The sequence below is a fragment of the Eucalyptus grandis genome, chromosome 4, assembly GCF_016545825.1.
Source record: "Eucalyptus grandis isolate ANBG69807.140 chromosome 4, ASM1654582v1, whole genome shotgun sequence".
Classification (NCBI taxonomy): domain Eukaryota; kingdom Viridiplantae; phylum Streptophyta; class Magnoliopsida; order Myrtales; family Myrtaceae; genus Eucalyptus; species Eucalyptus grandis.
This window is the reverse complement of record NC_052615.1, coordinates 17,704,328-17,724,469: the sequence shown is the minus strand read 5'-3', so window position 1 is coordinate 17,724,469 and position 20,142 is coordinate 17,704,328. Positions and strand designations below refer to the sequence as shown.

The following is a 20,142-nucleotide window of genomic DNA, read 5'->3' as shown; positions in this document are numbered from 1 at the left end:
ACTTGAACTTCTAGGAAACTGCCCCTTCCTATTTACCTTTCGCGTAGACTAATTTTGGACTTTTCTCCCTATAATTAATTTTTTAGAGTCTGTACCAAATAATGGTGCTAAGTAAACCATTTATAAAATCACGGTTGCTCCTTAGAGAACTTTTAGAAGCACATGGGAGCAGGAGTTGATTGGAGAATGCACATAAAAGTCTTAATTAAACGATCAATGGTTGGATATATTTTCAATTAGGTCTTGCTCTAGCCTTTATAGGTTACTCTTAGGTCTTGCTCTAGCCTCTATAGGTCACTCCTTGGATAGCTCAACACAGATACTCGCAAGATTTTTCTACTCATGTTGCGTTACAAACTCATCACCCTATACATCCCAAGAGTTTTCTAATGAGAGGAGCTTTACATGTGGAACTATATTGTTCATAGAAATTACAGTTCGGAACATGACAATAGTAACCTATTCATAATAGTGCTAGACCATGAAGAAGCCATCTCATATTCCATCTAGGTCGGATCAATCGTTTCCTAGGGTGCTACGGTTCGTGAGTACCTACTTCTTTAGTAAGACGGTTTCAGCGGGGGTAACAAGAGTTACTCATGGTGTTCGATGGTTTACTCAATGATGAAAATGTTCAAAAACGCCATGCACTGTTCACTTCTAAGCTTTGCTCCTGCTGAGACGGAAAACATAAAAGCAAGAATGGCGGTAGACCTAATAAGTGACAACGACAACATCCAATGCGGTTCTAAAGATCGAAGGTAATAGCTCGAGATTCCAATACAAATCTCAAGATCAAATCCTCCATCTCCTATCTTTACTCATAAGATATAGTGGGAAACTGAGTTGGCAGGAGAAAAAAACCCACCAACTACTTTAGCTCCGTACGCTAACAAGATTATATTAATCTAAAGTGTTTACCAAGCGGTCATGTTTAACCCCTTTAGCTAATGGCACGTACCTCCTCGTTGCTTTCGAATTATTTTTCCTCTTTTTTTTGTTTGAAGAAAAGAAGGACAATAGTGTTGACAGGTGAATGTAAACCCTAGCTGAACTGTTTCACTTTCGGAAGTCCCATGCCGATCAAGCTTTTTTCTCAGACGCTGGTACTCGAGCTAGCTAGATTCTGATTTCTCCTGGCCATCGTCCATAATTTGGTACTGTTAATGTTAAACAACTTGAAATAAAGAACGTTCGAAAAGTGCAATGAAACCAAACCGAAATCCCATGATCGAATCTACGGCTTTTAGCAGACTAGGATTGTACAAGTCCTAATACTATTCATACTGCTTGGAAAGATCTCATGGTATTTTCCCAAAACCTAATGCCGTTATCATGTACTTCATCTCAAGTCGGAGAAATTTCAATGTACTTAGCCGTTAATGTGATTCAGCAACTCAAAGTTTTTCGATTGGCTATCATTAGGGTTTGTTCCCCCATTATGTTTTTTTCCACTTCTACTTGCTATCGTTTCATTGCGTTCGAGTTCGCATTCGAAATGGGAAATCAAGAGCATCACTTTGCTTGTGTATCATCCTCAAGTACCCAAATGAAATGGTACGATTGGTAGCAATTCACATAAAGTGTTGTCTATAGAGACCGAAACATTATTATGATCATCGAATTATTTGGCTAACGTGGAACATCCCACGCCCCAAGCAAAGTGAGGATCGTCATCATCATCAGGGGCACTAGCAGGAAAGAACACACTACGTGTAGACATGTCTGAGACAATATCGATTGTTCCTTGGGGAGGCTGTCTCGTCGTGCCAATTCTGATGCTGAAATTTAAGTACCACATACTGTGAATCATCCAGAATTCAGGATCCATGGGATCTTTTCTTTTCTAGCTTTTAACTTGTTACTATTTTTTGTGGCCTCCAATGTTCGAATTTGAAGGGTTGGGGTCCATGTGTGCACTCACTAACAGTTCATCAATACTTGTCTTATTCTAAACCTAGTAAGATGTGCCTTTCGGATTTTTCTCTATTTGTTTGACCAATACATAACCTATCAGTCAGATGTCAATTCAGTTCTAAATTTTTTAATTTTGTCAATTTAGGCTACGTTTGTTTTTATTCTTTTTTTCTGTTTCTAAACATTTTTTTTTTTTTTTGTTCCCGGAACAAAAAGGAACAAAAAAATGCGTTTGTTTGCGTTTTTGTTCTAAAATTATTTTTTTTTCCCAAAACACATCCAAAATGAAACAAAAAACAAAAAAAAAAAGTTCTTCTTGTTTAACAAAATTCAGAAACACTTTTCATTTTCTTTTCTCTTTTTTCTTCTTCTTTTCTTCTTCTTTTTTCTTTGGCTGGTCGCCAGCCTCGGCCAAGGTCGACAACCGGCCGGCGAGGCCAAGCGTCGCCGGCCCTAGCGAAGCTCGGCCTCGCTGGATGCGGGCGAGCTCGAGCTCGCCCAGCCAAGGCGAGGCCGCCGGCCATGACCAAGGCCGGCGACCGGCCAAAAGAAGAAAAAAATAGAAAAAAATAAAATAAAATAAATAAATAAATAAATAAATTATACAAATTTACCAAACGTGTTTCGTTCATTTTTTATTCCTGAACAAGTTTATCAAACACGTTTTTTTTGTTTAAAAATTGTTCCCGGAAGAAACATTTTTTTCTATTTCGTTTCCTTGAACAATTTTTAAACGAAATGTTACCAAACGCGCCCTTACTCATCAACTTTTGCACAAAATTCTCATGTAGTCCTTATGACCAATTTTTGTAAGGAAATCGCCGATGTGGTAGTATATCATGTAAGACGGCTAGTAATAACTGGACTACCACATCAAGTATTTCTAGTGAAAATTGGCCAAAAGGATTTCAATGAAATTTCATCCAAATATTTAAGATTGAATTGGTAAAATTTAAAAGTTTAAGATTGAATTAGCATCCATATGATAGGTTTAAGGCAATTGGGTAATTTCTCCCTATTTATTACCTATGGAAAAAAAAACAATTTTCTGATCAAAGAGATGACAAGAACCTTTTTATGGTATCATAATGGTTGATTATTATTTTCGATTACTGTAACTTGTCAATCTTATAACGCTACTTGTGAAAAAAATATTTTATATTGATGGAAGACAAAATAGAAAATAATTATCTACTGCTTTTTTCATGTGACAAGACTATTAAAGTCCATCCAATTCTTTTTCATAAATATATAATAACTGCAACGAGGCTTCATAAAAAAAAAATCAAACTAATATATACATATCAAATTTATCCCAAATTAATTTTTATGTCATGAAAAATCTAAAACTAGTACACATGTGTCATATTTACACCAAGTCGATATACTCATGCCACAATGACCTCAAATTATGCCATATTTATCTTAAACTGAAGTAAATTTAGGAATTTTTTTGGGTAAATATGTCACCGGTGTACTAATTCGTAAGTTTTGTAACCTAAAAATTAATTTATGATAAATGTGGATGATTCTACCATTTTGGGATTTTTTGCGGTATTAATCCTATATGACGATATATTCTCTTTTTTTACAAAGAAACCTTTAATAAAAAAAAATTATATGAGAGAGAGAGATTCACAAGTAGGAAGTCCCAAATTGGGAAAAACATGATTCGGCACCCTCTGCACATGCCATGCTTTTGTCAAGCACTCACCCACACAAAATTGTCCAAAATGTGGATCCCATAGTCCCATGTCATCCCCATCCCCCCATGCCCAACCGTCGTTCTCTTTATTTTTTAGGGTAATCCATCAAATCTCTATGGTTCTATGATGATTGTGTTTCGTTTCCACTATCTAGTCCGATCTCCATCAACCTCATCATCTAGTGGTTGCCATTTGATGTTAAGGTTCGGTGTGTGTAAAAAATATCTAGCTACATGATAGAAGACGTACCTAGAAAAGCTGGGGAGTAATCGCACTACAACTGTTCGGAGTTAATGGTTTGAAAATGAGCTTCGTGCGTTCAATTAATAAAAGACCACGGTGGTGAATCTTAAACCTGGTCATGGAGCTGGCAGTCTACGGACCGCAAGTGTCCAAAGGTATATTTTGGTGGGCCAGGGCAAGGCCCTGTTATAAGGCCCAAGCCAGGCTCGCAAATCTTAAACACACACATATACACTCGAGGTGTGAAGCATGAAACATTGATCAAATAACTCCTTAGACTTCAAGAGTTATGCAAGTGAATTGAATCAAAATTGACTTGTTTGAATACCTCCATTATTTCAGAAATATATTTAGGCAGTGCTTGGTGGTCCGGATTTGAGTTTGGATATGATATTAAATTATCCCATCTAATGTTTGGCGATGTTCTCCGAGCTAGATAAACCCAAATACATTCGAGTAAAATATCATATAAGAAATCCGGCTTAGGTGGTAAGGTAAACCCGGATTGGATATAAAATTTTAAAAGTTAGCTTAACAATTCCTGAAGTATCAAGAAAACCTCGAATGAGACTCATCGAGACTCAATGTCCTTGGTGTTTCTCATTGGCCGCAACCCACCACCACTCCGATAGCCGTCCACCATGACAATCCCTCGCTCCAACCTCCTCGAGTATCCTGACCGATGCCCTTACTCGCGACTCACTTGGAAGACTACGTCTTACCACATCATATGTGACTCCCTCTCTTTCTCGGTCTGTTTTTCAATTTTTTCACTAGCATCAAATCATCTCTCGGTTCCTCTCTCTACTTCACCCTTGATTACTCATTCTCGGCTTCCATTGTTCCATGATCTCTCTCTTAGTTGACTATGAACTAGGCACCCCTTAGGTGTTTGATGAAATGCAAGAGAGAGATACTCACACCTTTAGTTCAAAATTTTACTTAATGGAAGGCATCATGTCTGTTGAAAGTTGTCAAGCTCTCAAGATCGATCTTTGAAAGTCATTAAGCTCCCAAGGTCAATTTCTTAGAGAATGCCAGGTGATGATAGTGGTCAAGAGGTTTTGAATCGTCACATACACAAGGATCCCGTCGGAGATGGGATTTTCAAAAAATTTGAAACAAGAATTAAAAAAAAAAAAATCAATTCTATCTTGGGTTGCAAATTTTAAAAAATTTTAAATTCTACCTTAGATTACACCAAGCATTTGATGGGATATTTCTACAATTTGTAGGATATATGGAGGATTTCAAATCCCCTTTTGTCCTATCCTATTCCAATCCTAATCCGATCGACCAAACATCATAGCCTTAGAAATTTATCTTAATTTCTCTCCAGTCTTTCAATCAAAAGGCCTATCCCACAAAATTTTAAGTTGGGGGTGTTATTCAAGTGCCCCCATTTGAATCATCTTTCGCCCCATCAATCCGAACATGGGCCGGGCCACAAGCTCGGCTTGATATTTAAAGTCCCAATTGGTTTGGACTATTCTAGAAGGCTGGCTTGGGCCGAGGGAAGTTTAAATTAGTGACAAGCCTGAGACGAACATACCCAATTAGCCCTAAAACGACCACAGGTACAAATCTCACACATTTTGGAACACTTATCTTGGAAAGTATGTTTTCATATCTCTCTTCTGCTTTTATCTGAGACTTTAATTTATACTTCACTCCTGTTTTCTTTTAACTGATGATCTCTCTTGCGGTTTTTAGCATGGAGATCGTCATCATTGCGGAAACATGAAATGATAACAAGATGATGGCGTCTTTGATATGAATTCCTAATTTCCTCCTTCCTCAATTTGGAGGCTCTGTCTGAGGGATCTTCTATTACTCATATTGGCAAATAAAATAAAATAAAATAACCAGTTTGACATCCTAAAGAAGAAAAGAAATTTTTTGATATTCCTGCCAACATGCAGGAATTTGCATTTATTCTCGCAGTTTAACAAGAAACGCATTTTTTGATTCATCACTGACAATGCGAGTTGCAATATTTCCCCTCTCTCTGCGCGTAGCCAGAAAAAGATTGTCATCTCGCTGACCATCATGTCATCGTTCGAAGAACTAGAACTGCAAATCCACCCCCATAGATGCAAAGAAAAAGAGAAATCAAAATCTTGGTCGTTTAACGTTTGAGGGGGTACGTATATCTGGATGAATCTGTAAAATGCTTCACATGCATGGTTGAATTAAACTTGAAAGTTAACTAAAACTCTAGGAACTCCTCAGCTAATGTCCATCAATGGCATTTACAATGCAAGAACAGCCTTGTGCACACATCGTGGAACACCTCTAGTATCAACCCTCTATACTCGTCCGAATTCATCGAAAGGTAGTAATTCAAGAGACGCCTGAGGTCCTTTGGGTCGTCGATCTTGTTTACCGTTATCATCTCGACCATCGACTCCCGGAAATCCTCCCGCGGATCGTGGGAGCTCTTCTCCATCGCCACCATCACGACGAACCGCCTCTCTCCCCCGCCTCTTTGCCTCCTCATCCTCTCCAGACGATGCCTTGCCTCTTGCCTCTCCCTTATCATTTGGTCCAGCCTCTCTTGGACCATGGCGTGCGCTAGGCTTGAGATAGTGGCGAAGCGCTCGGAACTGGCGCTCTCGACTTCCTCCGATGAGGATGACACGCTCAACCGACAGCTGCAACACAGTGGCCTGCACCCTCTACTGGTTTGAGGCCTCTGCTTCTTGTGTGATCTTGAGGATTTCATCATCCTCAAGCATGATGTTTTTAGGAAGCTTTGAAGAAGTGCTTGTGCGGAAAAACAAAACACTTAAGCAAGAATCGGGCAAGTGGGTCACGTTACTTATCATTGTGTCTGTAGTTTTCAGCACATTCGATGGACTTATCAAATGCCTGAAAAGATGGGAATTGGAGGGAGATCTACAAGGAGATTGGGGAGCATGTTCTGTTGTTTAATTGAGGATGTTATGATTAAGCTGAGTAGACAAGTTCTCGTTCCCTTTATTAGTTGTCAAAGACATGCTTTTTACTACAGACATCAATTAACTAGTGTGGCAAGAACAAGATCTTTCTATAAGGGTTGGCTTAAGAGATATGCAGGCAATTCATTATTGGATTTTGCATCTGGCATGCCAAATCTAATGCCTTTTGAATGTAAATTGGCCATCAATAAAGCTAAAAAGGCATGGTCCTTCAAATATGAGAGCTCTAAGTAGTGATATATCATGAAACCAGGAGCAGAATTAGTACACTAATCAACAAACATTCCAACTATATAACAGACAGAATAATGACATGTACCTGGCAACCCTTACACGTAGCAGATAAATTGATGAAAGCCATCAGAAAAAAGCTTCATTTAGTTAGGCTTCAAAATTGATCCTTGTCATGCCCCTAATGTTTAGCAGATACAGTAAGGGAATTTCGCTACTTTTCCAAAGTTGGGTTCCACAACCAATTAAATAATTTAATCGAAAAAAATAATATTAGATGTAGGGAGATTCTCTATATACATAGAAGATTGAACTCTAGTCTATAAGCAAACCATAAGGCACTTTGACAAATGTACATTGGAATTCTTTTTCAAAAAAGATTCTTCTGTACTTCCTAAGGTACCCACTGTCCAAGGGACCCTACATTGAGGTAGGCCCCCAGCTCTAATGGCACATGGGCATATCCAACTTGAGTATTTGAAACCATTTATATCACATTGTGTAAAAGTCAGCAGCTCTTGAGGACAATCAGAGTTCTTCAGCCTGTAAAGCTGACTATCACCAGTAATTTTCTCTTTTCTTTCTTGAATTTTCGTGTTGAATGATTGACTTCATCTCCTTCTTCCTAATATTCGGTAACATGATATTTCTGGTTGTGAGGGGTTAAAATGAGACATCCAAAATTCTTTAGATACAAAAGGGTGAATGAAAATTGGAATTATGCATGATATTTAGAATATATATAGATAAAAAAAAATATTATACCAAGCATCTAAATCTGACTAGTCATCTTCAATTCATTCTTAATAAATATGGCACGTAATTGATCGGAGCATTGAGAAAAAGATAATCATCATGCCTTGCAATCCATTACGGAGTTGATTTTCAAATTACATACGGTGCTCTTTCATCGTTTCATAAATGAGATTTAGACACTCGACTAATTAACTAAATTATTCTCTCCAATTCTATTCGTTATTGCAATTTGATTTCAGTTGAATACATTAGATGATGGGTGATTGATCATGTTTGATTTGCATGAATAGAACTGATTATCATTGACACGTGATCATCCTTTGCCGGAATGATGGGAGATTGATCTTGTTTGATTTGCATGAATAAATCTGATTATCATAGACGTTATTAAGATTCTTAATTTTGATCCGATTATTGTATGAATCTAGTGATACCAACTTTGGCAGGCAAACATGATAGGCCCTTGTTGCTATGATCATTACTTACTGAGGAAAAAGCTGAAACCCTAATGAGCTATCACGTGGCTAAGATAGGGTAAAGACCGCAAAAAGAAAGAGTTTTACGCGCAAGCACTAATCATAGAGCTAGAGACTGAACTTGATTTAGGGACAATGATGTCAACAGTGACTTCATTGGATCGATATGTGCTTTTTGATTATGAGAATAATGCTTTTGGGGAGAGGGAAGTCATTAGTCTTTTTTCGATTCTCGATTCCTGAATCCTGTTGTTTTATGACCATGTTGAGAACTAAATTAACTCGATCAAGAGCCTACTTGTAACAACAGCCTTTAGTTGATAACATTACCTTTTCCAACTCTAACAGTTCATGTAGTCGAACTTTTCTTTAAAAAAATTTTACTCTATATTCTTGAAGATGTTAGGATTTGGTGCACAATCATAAGGCAATAGAGAACAAAAACAAAAAAAAAAAGTTCAAGATACAAAGTTTTTATCATAATTCACTCTTAAACTAAGATTACGTCCACTAGAGAATTCCACTATAATTGGTATATCGCAATTTTCTTTTACATCACTTAATTACAAGAGATATTATACATACCTAGTAATTATTCATAAGCTCAAGCCCAAACTACTAACAAAATATGAGACCCATGTGCCATCCTATTGATAGGGAATATAAATCACACCCCAACAAAATAGAAAAAGTAAAATTAGCTTACATTAAGCAGATCCAAACAAATGTCTCAAGTAAGTATGGAACAACTTATTTAATTGGAAGTCAAGTCCCAAACACGAAAAAAAAACAAAGAAAATGAACGTAAAAAGTATAAGTCACTCCAAAAAGGAAACACATTCACCCATGTCATTTCTTGACGTGTCTCTTCCAATTATTGAGTTTCTCATTTCTTTTAGGCTAGAAAATCCATTTATTCAAAAAAACAGCCGAAAGAAAATATCAAATAGGTTTTAGGTGTGTTTGAGAATCCCGTATACTTACGGAAGTCATGTTATGAGGGCTGTCATTCGAGAATCCCGCCTAGGTTTAAGTCGGTTTCTCAATATATTTGAAATTGTTCGAGTGGAGTTGATTATGTAAGTTCCAATTTAACCCACTGTCATCTCTAAAAAAATTCATCATGTTATTTCAGTTGATAATGTCCCATCTTCTGGTGATGATATAATAATTCAGATATCTATCATATAAGTATTATTGCGTGAATAAATTAATGTAAATTTGCAAGTTGGCTACATTGTATTCAATTCCTGGCAAAGTGCAGCATTGGATAGGATAGATAGGGCCATCAATTCGTGGGCTCATACAAGTTCACATTACCTGTCCACTCAATACTGAGCCCGGACAAGATAGAGGCATGCCCAAGGAAATGGACTAACCTTTTCTTTTGTAATTAATTAATCTTAATTACCGGTCAACCAAAAACTTAGGTGTACAGATCTAATTAGGTTCTAACCGAGGTGCGTCTACTGCTGGTCGAAAACTATGGACTTTTTTTGTCGAAAAGTATGGACTTTAAAGAATGGTAAATTCCATATGGTTGACATGAAAAATTCTCCAATTGACATTGACTTGTCTTCTTAATTGAAAATTATGGGACTTTAATGATGAATGATTGATTTTATATGGTTGACATGACATTCTTTTCGCAAATGACGTCGACTTGTCTAATTAATGGAGTGTAGGCCATGGGTGAGCCCGCCCAAGGGGTTCACTGTCTGATTATATATTTTTCCATAATATACTAAATTCCCAATTTTAGAAATTTGTGAAGAATTTCTATGTAGGTAGAATAGACTGGCCAATTTTTTTCTAGTGCGTCTGGAAATAAATGTAGAGACGGCTGATTAGGTGGACAAGTTTCCCTATTCAAGGGAATTGAAAACCTAGCTGCCTAATCTTTAAAGCAAGAAAAGTTTGCTAGCTGCTTAAAAAGAGAGAGGTTTACAATACTAGCTTGTCAAATGATTTGAGAAATTGTAAATGGACATTTCAGAATTGAATCTATGTACTGTCAAAGGCCGAATCCATCACATCATTTTTGTAAGTCGATTTTATAGATCAGGTTTTGAATAATTTGAAGTGTGCCTATTATTAAATGTTTTCAATTGTTTAAAATGCATGACATTCATTTACAAATAAACTAAGGGTTTGTAATGTATTTTACGGTTATAATGCCATTCTTTCTTTTTCAGCGCTTTTGCCTTTTATTTCATTTACTACTAAAAAATAACGTCACATCGAATTCTTTGACAAATAGTTATTATTGAACTAACTAATCGAATGAATTTTCTTGAAATTTTAAAATTGATCAATCTTAAAATTCTAGTGTTGATTTGGATGCATGAACACCAATACAATAATTTTGGCATTGATGCTGTCTTTCTCCCTCCTAGCTTCGAAACATGTCAACCTATATAAAATTGGATTTTCTGTTGTTTTTATACTTAAAGGCCCTTTAGAAATCTCATTAAGAATGAACCGACACCATATAATCTTCCTAAGCAAAGGACAAAAGTCAGTTCACGAGGGTCTCCACATGCTTTTCAAGTCATGGAAGGAAGCACTGAATAGTTTATCGGGATACGTAAACAAACCTTCTCAAACGCACGATTATTAGGGCTTTATTAATAATCATTTCCGATGCGCTTGTTAAACAAATTAATAAAAAAAATCGTCATTTCAAATGCACCATCTCTATTACGTTACGTGTAATCGGTGCGTTGATACGAGAACGTTTGTTTAAAACAAAACCCTCGTTATTATAAACATCAAACAAAGAAAATCATCGACAGTAGGCATGTAAATATCGAAAATCACGAGTTCGTGTGGATAAGGCTTTGCCTGCTGGACACACTTTGTCTCGGACACGTAACAATTTTTTTGTCTCGGGTTCTGAGATTTGATTCATTGAAAAGGTGGGTAAGCATCGACATCTAAACAACCCACAAAGGAAGTTCGCAAGAGACACCGATCATAAAAGCATCTTTGGAAGGAATGGACGTAATGGTACGTGGCTTGGAACGCCTAGAAGAGAACGCCCGCACACGAGAGAGAAAGAAGAAAATACAAAGGAGAGGAGAAAAGCTCATTGAATTTTAGTTGCTGGCATGTGTGGTGATCGAGGGAAATAGCGTAGCCCAAGGGACATAGTGATATGAGGGCATGAGCTGGATCTTATAATATGGTCCCAAACAACGTAGGGTGTGCCATGTCGCCGTGTCCTAAACTATTGCCTTTCGTCCTTGTGAGATTCTCGCTCCGAGCGACGGCGTAATTAGGGTTTAGCATTTCGAGTTTCGTAATTTTCCAGGCATCGAGAATCGTGACCTCAAAGTTCTCGAGGCACAAAGTTCTCAATCTTTGTACCGCTTAGTTGAGTAAATGTGGATTATTTGATTTGTTGAGAATAAATACGAGCAAGTCAAGCTTGTTTTACACGTTCTTGAAGTGACAAGTCTGATCAATTATGCATGTAGGAATTGCAAAATTGATTCCGGATGCCTCGTTTTCTCTAGCTCGTAGCTTATATGTGCAAGTCCCACATGCTTTAGGTCGCATGTGAGGTCCTCAACTTTTTCTCGTTAAAGTAGGACCATAACTCCAAGGCCTTTTTTGCTACCTTTTTAGCTAAGATGCATAAAGTTTATCCCACAATACCAAAATCTCCCGTTAGAGGATTCACCTTATGGAAATTTCTCACCCTCGAAACTCTTAGAACATTGAATGTGGTTAATGATTTTCCGATATCACATGTAATTGATTGAAATCAACACCACATGATGAAGGTGATTTAAGACTTACAAGAATGAATGCCAGCATTGCAACTTCTTGTTAGAGGCCTCACCTTACAAAAGTCTCTCGAGTCGAAGTTTCTTTAATTTGAAAATTAAATTTCCAATTTTTCGATCGTATCATGGAATTGACGTGCTTGATATTGTTCAACTTGTGGTGTTACTCGTTACTATGATGATTACTCTAGTTAATCCACTAGTCTATATCATCTGGTGAATACCAATCCTTTCTCCTCCTCTTTTTGATTGTCACCTAGCATGATTTAATCTTTCCCTAGTGTTTTCTTATTGTAACTCCACACCAGCCATCTAATTATTACTTTAGTGGTCACCATGTGAAGGAGAAGTTACTCCATCTTTAACCCTCCGATATTGGAAAAAGGGACAAGAAGATTATTAATGGCTTTTAACTTATTCCCAATTGGGCGCATCTTAAGAACATGATGTGCTGGAGATGATTGGCATACCTGCTCTGTATCCAAATGGAAAATGACCCTCGTGCTCGATGCATGCCAACCCTTAAATCAATCGAGCCCCGAGTCGAATCTAACCCGATTTAAGAGTTCGGCTGTATCGGACTGTATCGGACGCACCTGCCCCCAATCGCATTTGATGACGTTGTCCAAATATTGGGTTAGGGTCCACGGGGCACTGATGGGAATGACCCTGTTGATTTGGCCTTCACATGGCTCATCATTTTGCCCACAAACAAACGCCATTAACAAAAGGGGAGAGAGAGAGAGAGATCCTTGTCAACCCCCCAAATCTCATCTTCCCTCACAATCTCTTGTTTCCTTTCTCCTTGTTTCGATTCCTCTCTCTCTCTCTCTCTCTCTCTACTATAGTACCCAACAAAGCTAATAAAATGCTCCCATAATGCTACCATACAAAAAACAAAAAAGGTGATGGGCCCAAATCGAAATTACAATTTTTATGCTATTATTGTCGATAGGAACCCTAGTACTACTGCCATGTTGCTGTCTTCCCCACTTACAATTCCAACCGTGAGATTTTATTCCAAATACCTTTGACTTCTGTCCATTACACGGTGTGGATAATAGTTGTGACACATTGTGTTGGTGCGTTATTGTCATGTTACATCATATAATACAAAGACCAAAGAATTTTCGTGGCCCTAAACTTTGTAAGTGCTTAATTTTAATGAAACAGAGAGGAATTTCCCTTAATTTAAGAGGAAAAAAAATTCTTTGAGATTTGACTGGAGTTAAATCACTGACATGTGGAACTGGCCAAATTTTTCCTAGATTCCGCAACCATTGTTTTGCTCTCTAATAGGAATTGACGGCTGATTTAATATGAAAGAATAACAATCCGTGTACTTGCCTCTCATTAATCAACTTTGGATAAGTTTATGTCCATCTTGTGGAAAAAAGACACTAAAAGTGCCATAATTTTCATATAGTGACAAAATTTTTCTCTAAAATACTTAAGTATCAAATCAGAAAAAATACAATTACTAAAGTATCTTCGATGACAAATTATAGGCAAAATCCTGACTTTTTAATAAAAGTTCATTAATATGTGACTTTTCATAAATAATTAAAAAAACAAGTCCAACATAGACTATGAGATTATCGGCCTTGGCCTAAACGACGCCATACATAGTTGTTCTCTCAAAGCGACATGTTTTTCTCTATCGTTGTCTTTCCCTTGACTTCGACGCTCATTTTCATTTACTGTTCGAAGTCGCCAATCACCCTTACTCTTGCGTCGTCTCTCTCTCTCGCAATCGATCATTTAACCATCATCAGCCTCTCTCACTCGCTCATTCATCACTCTCACGCAATCAGTCATTCAACCATCATCGGCCTCTCTCACTTGCTCATTCATCATAAAAAAAAAAAAAAAAAAATTAGGGCTCGACATTTGGAGAGAAAAATTAGGGCTCAAGGCTAAAGAAATTTGGGCTCGATGCTAAAGGGATGAATCTTGCAATAGAGAAAAGGTGAGTGATTTGTCCACGTTGAAACGAATCTATGCTCGTTGAACTGCTTTTCCTATTCCAGTTCTCCATCGCAAGATTGAGCAATTAATTTTGGGGTTTCCGAATTAGGGTTTATATTTGGGGCAAAACATGTAGGCAACATTTTTTGGAGCTATTAATACTAACTAGGCATGCTGATGAGCTACATTGGTTGGAGAAATTGATGAAATATTGTCACGTCAAATTTTCAATATACCAAATTTAAGTTAGCACTTTAGTAATTGTTTTGGTTAATAAAAGTGGCATTTAATTTATGATAAAAAAATTTGGCACCAAAGTGAATATTATACAAAAGTTATGATATTTCTAAGCTCCTTTTCATCGTCTCATGTCATCCGAAGCATTGATCTTTTGGCCAACCAACAAATAAATTTATCAAAAGCAAATTAAAATAAGCTTTATGGAAAAGGACAATCCTCTCTCTCTCTCTCTCTCTCTCTCTCTCTCTCTCTCTCTCTCATCCTCTTGTCTCGCCACCTCCCTCTTGTGAATTCAGGGTAACAAGTGTTGTTCAAACCTCGAACGACACGCCAGCTCGGAAACGTACGTGATATGTTCAAATCACACCTCAACCAAATCTTATCAGCTCTTCCAAGGGGCTTGTCATACGACGTAAGGTAAATTCTTGAATTTCGCAATCACGTTCTAATGATTTCACTTAGCATTCTATTGATTGCTTGCGTAAATCAATCAAACCAAGTTAAATCGGTATGATTTACACCTTCGTTTTTTTTTTTTTTTTCCTTTTTGTTAGAACTAACTTGTAAGTTCAATTTACATTATAGGTACATCTTTCGGCTTCATATATACTTATTTCAGTAAGTCAACCCTACTTTTGCTTTGATCATTAGTTTCTATTTCAGACCTACATGTTATTGATATTTGAGGTATTGGATTCCTTGGTGTACTAGTATTGGACTGTCCCTTGAAAGTTTGCTTAGATACATGTTGGGGATTAGATGGCATACTATTGACCCTCAAATTGCACTAGGTTACGAGATGCTTATCGATCCCCCACTACGGCACGTGCTTGTCTTTTCAATTGAAAGCAAATATCGAAGGTGAAACCAACGAAGTTATTGAAATAGATTGCCAGTCCTATTGGGCTCAAGTGCATCATATTTAGACTTGTCTCTACTATTTGCTTATTTTTGAATGTCTAACATGTTTGATCCTAACAACTAATAATTTATTTAAAGTTGCTCGGGGATTGCTTAGTCCAGGATATGATTTGTAGATTTTTTTTTTCTTTCCTTATTTTCGTCTTGCGCTGTAATTTTTACAAATATTCAAGTATATATCGAAAAAATAAGCCTCCTTTTTGCTGAAAATAAATGGGCATTATGAAATAATCACATCGGAATCTAAGTGCGTCCAATCATGTAATTCCAAGAAATTATCAATCAATGCAGTGGGGTCTTAATCCCATTGGCTCCCGTTGCTTTTGACAGAGTTTATCCTCTCTTTCCTGCTGCTCTTTTGGCTCCGTTTGGTTTGCTGATCACATGGCCAATCCATCCTAAGCGCCAAAATTATTAGTTAGGGGATTGCCAAAATCATTAGATCAATCTCCTACATAGGTGGAGAATTCGCCGCAATGGACGGAGGAGGCTGGCCGCCACCGCGGTGGCTACCTTACATATCCCAAAATCCATTGTTCGAAAATACTTGTGTACATATAGAAGAAATCCAAGCATAATTCCCTACATATACATGAAATGTATTTCTTGATTAATGGGTATAGCAACGGAGTCGTTTGACGAAATTACACCATCCGAAAACCTAGATTTGACTCGATTAGCATTATCTTGGCCTAAACTCTACTCAATGATCACATTCAGAGTCAAACAGCATAAATGACATCCCGATACTCACAAGGTAGTGTTGTCATTGCATTGTCAATGAAAATCATAAACGTTAACATAATTACTAAAGAAGCACCGACTACATATGAACAGTCATTCAATCTATAAATAATGAGAAATGATTAAACAGCATTTGCAGTCGGTAAGGACAAGCAATCAAATAGTCTCGATCATCCATCGTCCATCGAGTTAGATAGCTTAGACTCGTACCTAACAGCAGTCGGAGAATGCCGAACCACCTGATGGGAAAGGAAATCATGTGGTTGTATATGCGTACCTTAGAAAGATGCCCTAAACAAAAACACGGTACGTGGCCTGCTAATATAAAGAATAGAAAAAGATAGTTTGATGGGAGACAGTGGAAAATGGTCACATGCATTGAAGCAGGGGAATATTCGGGGTTCGCAAGCCCCTCTCGTACGGGAAGGGCAGAATGCAATGTTTTTAAACTTTGAGGAGCGAGTGGTGGACTTTGGGGCTATATCACATGAATACTCGTCATGTTTGACACGAGCTAAAGAGGAAAAAACAATTATGTAACGCAGGATGTGAAAGATGTCAACGCTCGGCATTATTTTGTCGATTGTCCAACCAGGGTGGAGCCGCCGGAAAGATGGGTGGAGGAATTAAAGATGACCGGTTTTACGGTGAATCAACATCAATTAAGAATGACGAACCTATCCAATCATGATCGGCTCTTGAGAACTAGATCTTTCATCATTTTCATTTTTTATTTTTTTGTTGTTTCGTTTAGCATTGTACAACATGGTTGTTGTTAATCCCGTGTCTGTGAATCTAGTGTAATATTTGGCCTAATAATTTTTTAAGAAAATAAAAAGGATTGTCACTAAAAGAGAGAGGGAGAGTAATGCGAGGAGTTGCAAACAACGGATGGAGGAGGCATGACAAGCAAGGGCTGATGGAGGCGAATGACGAGCATTGAGCGTCGTGAGAGAGAGAGAGAGAGAGAGATTCGCATAACTACATGATCAAAGTGACTTAGAGAATAGAGACTAGCTACAAGATTAATATGTGATAGCTAGGGTTTTGTTTGTGTGTTATACTAGAATGGTCCTAGCATTGCCGCGTGGAAAATTACAGCTTGAGCATTTTTGTTAAATTAAAAGTTGTTGACAAAAAAAGAAAAAAAAAATCAACTTTTGGTTATTATTAATAAGTGACAAACTCATCAAAGAAACTCGACAACTTGAAGAATCAACAACTTGCTAATGAAATCGAAGACACATGATGTAAAAGCTATTGACAAGAGTCTTCGTCACAACTTGGAAGTTGATTGACAAAGTCATTGACAATAGGCAATGGATACAAAAAAAACATAAAGGTGGTTATGTTTACCGTCGCAATTTTAAGATTTTTATAATATTTTTTGAAAATAAGTTTTGCTTAATAACTTCCTTGGAGATAAGTGTTACATAAGATAACTTCACATAACTGTTAATAGAATTAGGAACTCAAAAAAATTGTTGTTTGTAACTGTTGATAGTGGAATATAAAAATACCCACAATGTTCTCTTTATAAAAGCATCTTTGTTAAACAAGTCAAAATCGTCCACGTCAACTTGCAGCTTAGAACACGTTGGTCACTCAAGCATTTTGCGTCTTCATGTTCTCTTGCACAATACTTGGTTCGGTGAGAAACTTCCAAGTCCTCACCACACAAACAGCCAAGCAACCACCATTTATAACTCATTCAAACCTATGCAAACTCAAATTGATTTTCGTTATACACATTCTTTGTAAGTCTATATAACCAGTCATCTCTTTGCAAATCATTAAGGAGAGAAATACAAGAACATTATTTTAAAACCTCTATTTTTGTTCTCTCCATTATCTATCTCACAGTTCCTAGTTCCTAGTTTCTCTCCAATTCTTCTACTCTTCAGTTTTCTCTAAAGGTCCTTATTTCAAGTTGGTATCAGAGTTGTTTGATGCAAGCCCCATTCAGAAACCGATGGTGTCTTCTTCACCTATAGATTCAGTATCCCCTTTGTGTTCCCCTAAGGATGTGTTTGTTTATTTCTGTTTCTGTTCCCTAGAACATAAATTTTTGTTCTTTTGTTCCGGAAAACAAAAAAAGAATAGAAACGCGTTTGTTTACACTTTTATTTCCGAAAACAAATTTGGAACAGAAATAAGAAATAGAAAAAATTTATTTCTTGTTCTCGGAAACACTTCCGAAAAACACTTTTTTTTCTTATCATTTTTCTTCTTCATTTGTCTCTTTCTTTTCTTCTTCTTTTCTTCTTCTTTTCTTCTTCTTCTTCTTCCTTTTGTTGGCCGGCGCCAGCAACCAGCCAAACAAGAGCCAGCGACTAACAAAGAGTGTCGCAAGCCCCTGGAGAGGCCGAGCCACTGCGAGGCTCGTCGACTCGAGCCTCGCCGTGGCTCAAATGGCCACTCGAGGCTAACGAGCCTCGCTATGGCCGCGCGAGACTCGGCCTCGCCGAACCACCTCCAGGATAGTGTCGTCTGGCGGTGGCCGAGCCTCGCACCCCCACGGCGAGGCTTGGCCTCCCCAACCAGCACGAGGCTGGGCCTCACTAGGCCAGGGTGAGGCCGACCTCACGCCACCTAGGCAAGGCCGAGCCTCATCGATGGCCTGGGGAGACTCACCTAGCTAGCGGCAAGCTCGCCGGACGTCGCCCGGCCATTCGCTGGCCATGGTGGTGGCCGGCAACCGGCTTAAGAGAAAAAGAAAAAGAAAAGAAAAAAAAGAAAAATATTAAAAATTAAAAGAAACAAAAAATATATATATACAAGTTTACCAAACGTGTTTCTATTCTTGGAATAAATTTTTTTTGAAGTTACCAAACGTGTTATTATATTTAGAAATTGTTCCCTGAAACAGAAACAAAAAAAAAATTATTTATGTTCAAAAATTGTTCCCCGGATTTATTATCAAACATGCTCTAATTGGCCCAGTTTCAGTTTAGGCAAATTCTCCTTCTACACCTTTGGTAACAACTCCTACCCTCACCTCCAACGTTGTTCCCACCCTCTCACTTGGTGAAAGGTTTGATGTTACATATTATTGTTTGGAAAACTCATCTCACTCCATTTCTTTTTAGCTTCATAGTTGTTGTCCACAACAGATGGCTCAAAATTGACTCCATCACAATATCTCCAACAGCAACAAAGCAATTCCAATGCAGATTCACCTTGAACCCAACCTACATTTTATCGTTAGTACGTGATCAAACGACACTAGGATGGATTCTAGCCACCTCAACCACGCAAATCGTTAATCAGCTCACCAAACGGAAGACTTCAGCTTCCATTTGGAACTATCTCTCTAGTGCATACGCTCGGTAACAGAATATATTCAGCAAGCTACAATCAAATCAATTATTGACAATTGATGAAAACATTTCTAAAAACAAATATGACACCTACATATTCCGTGGGCATGGTGGTGAATTTAATCAACTGGTGATTGCAATATCAATGCACACTCAAGCTTCTCCTTTGAGCAAATAAAAGCTTCATAGACTTCTTTTATCTCCCAAAGGTCGTCTTGAAATTTCTCAATTTGTTCCACTCAACCACCCCGGGCAGCATTTGTGGCCTATACCAATGCCCACTCACTGACACCAACACAGAGTTTCAATTTTTCGGCCAACTAAAGCCACCAAATTCAATTTTCACAATCTTGTCGAAACTTCTCCTCGAGGTATAGTCCAATGCAACACTTGTACAACACTGGACAACATGGCTACAACCAAGGACAGCACAATGGAATCCTTCCTGCTCCTACCTAACCGGCACACCACCAACCTCCGACTAGCCGCGACGTCCCTAGAATGGATTTTTTACCAATTGTGCCATTGCTTGAGTCACAAAGTTGCCACATGATAGGAAAGATACAATCCCTATTTTGCCCCTCCCCCACCATCACAATGCACTATCCAATGCAGGCCCTCGAAAGGTCATTATGGGTAATGGAGTTTATCTTCATATCACCCACACGAGTACACTCAAGCTTAAATCTTCTATTCCTTGTCTATCATCTAATGTGTCAGTTGTGCCATCTTTCACTAAGAACTTATTATCCGTTTTTCAATTTTCCATTGAAAATTATTGCGTTTTCTTGTTTCATGGCAGATAATTTCTTTCGATTTCTCTTCACAATGGTCAAATTCTACTCCAAGGCAAACTTGAGAATAGTCTC

The 20,142-nt window shown here is 37.8% G+C and overlaps 1 protein-coding gene across 1 annotated transcript; it reads right to left on the bottom strand.

The window, feature by feature from the left end:
• Window positions 1–6,010: 6,010 nt before the first annotated feature.
• Window positions 6,011–6,784, bottom strand: LOC104442932 (probable transcription repressor OFP9). Its single transcript, XM_010056307.3, has one exon. It carries the CDS (start codon window positions 6,592–6,594, stop codon window positions 6,109–6,111), a length of 486 nt encoding a protein of 161 aa, XP_010054609.3. The 5' UTR covers window positions 6,595–6,784; the 3' UTR covers window positions 6,011–6,108.
• Between the last annotated feature and the right edge of the window lie 13,358 nt (window positions 6,785–20,142).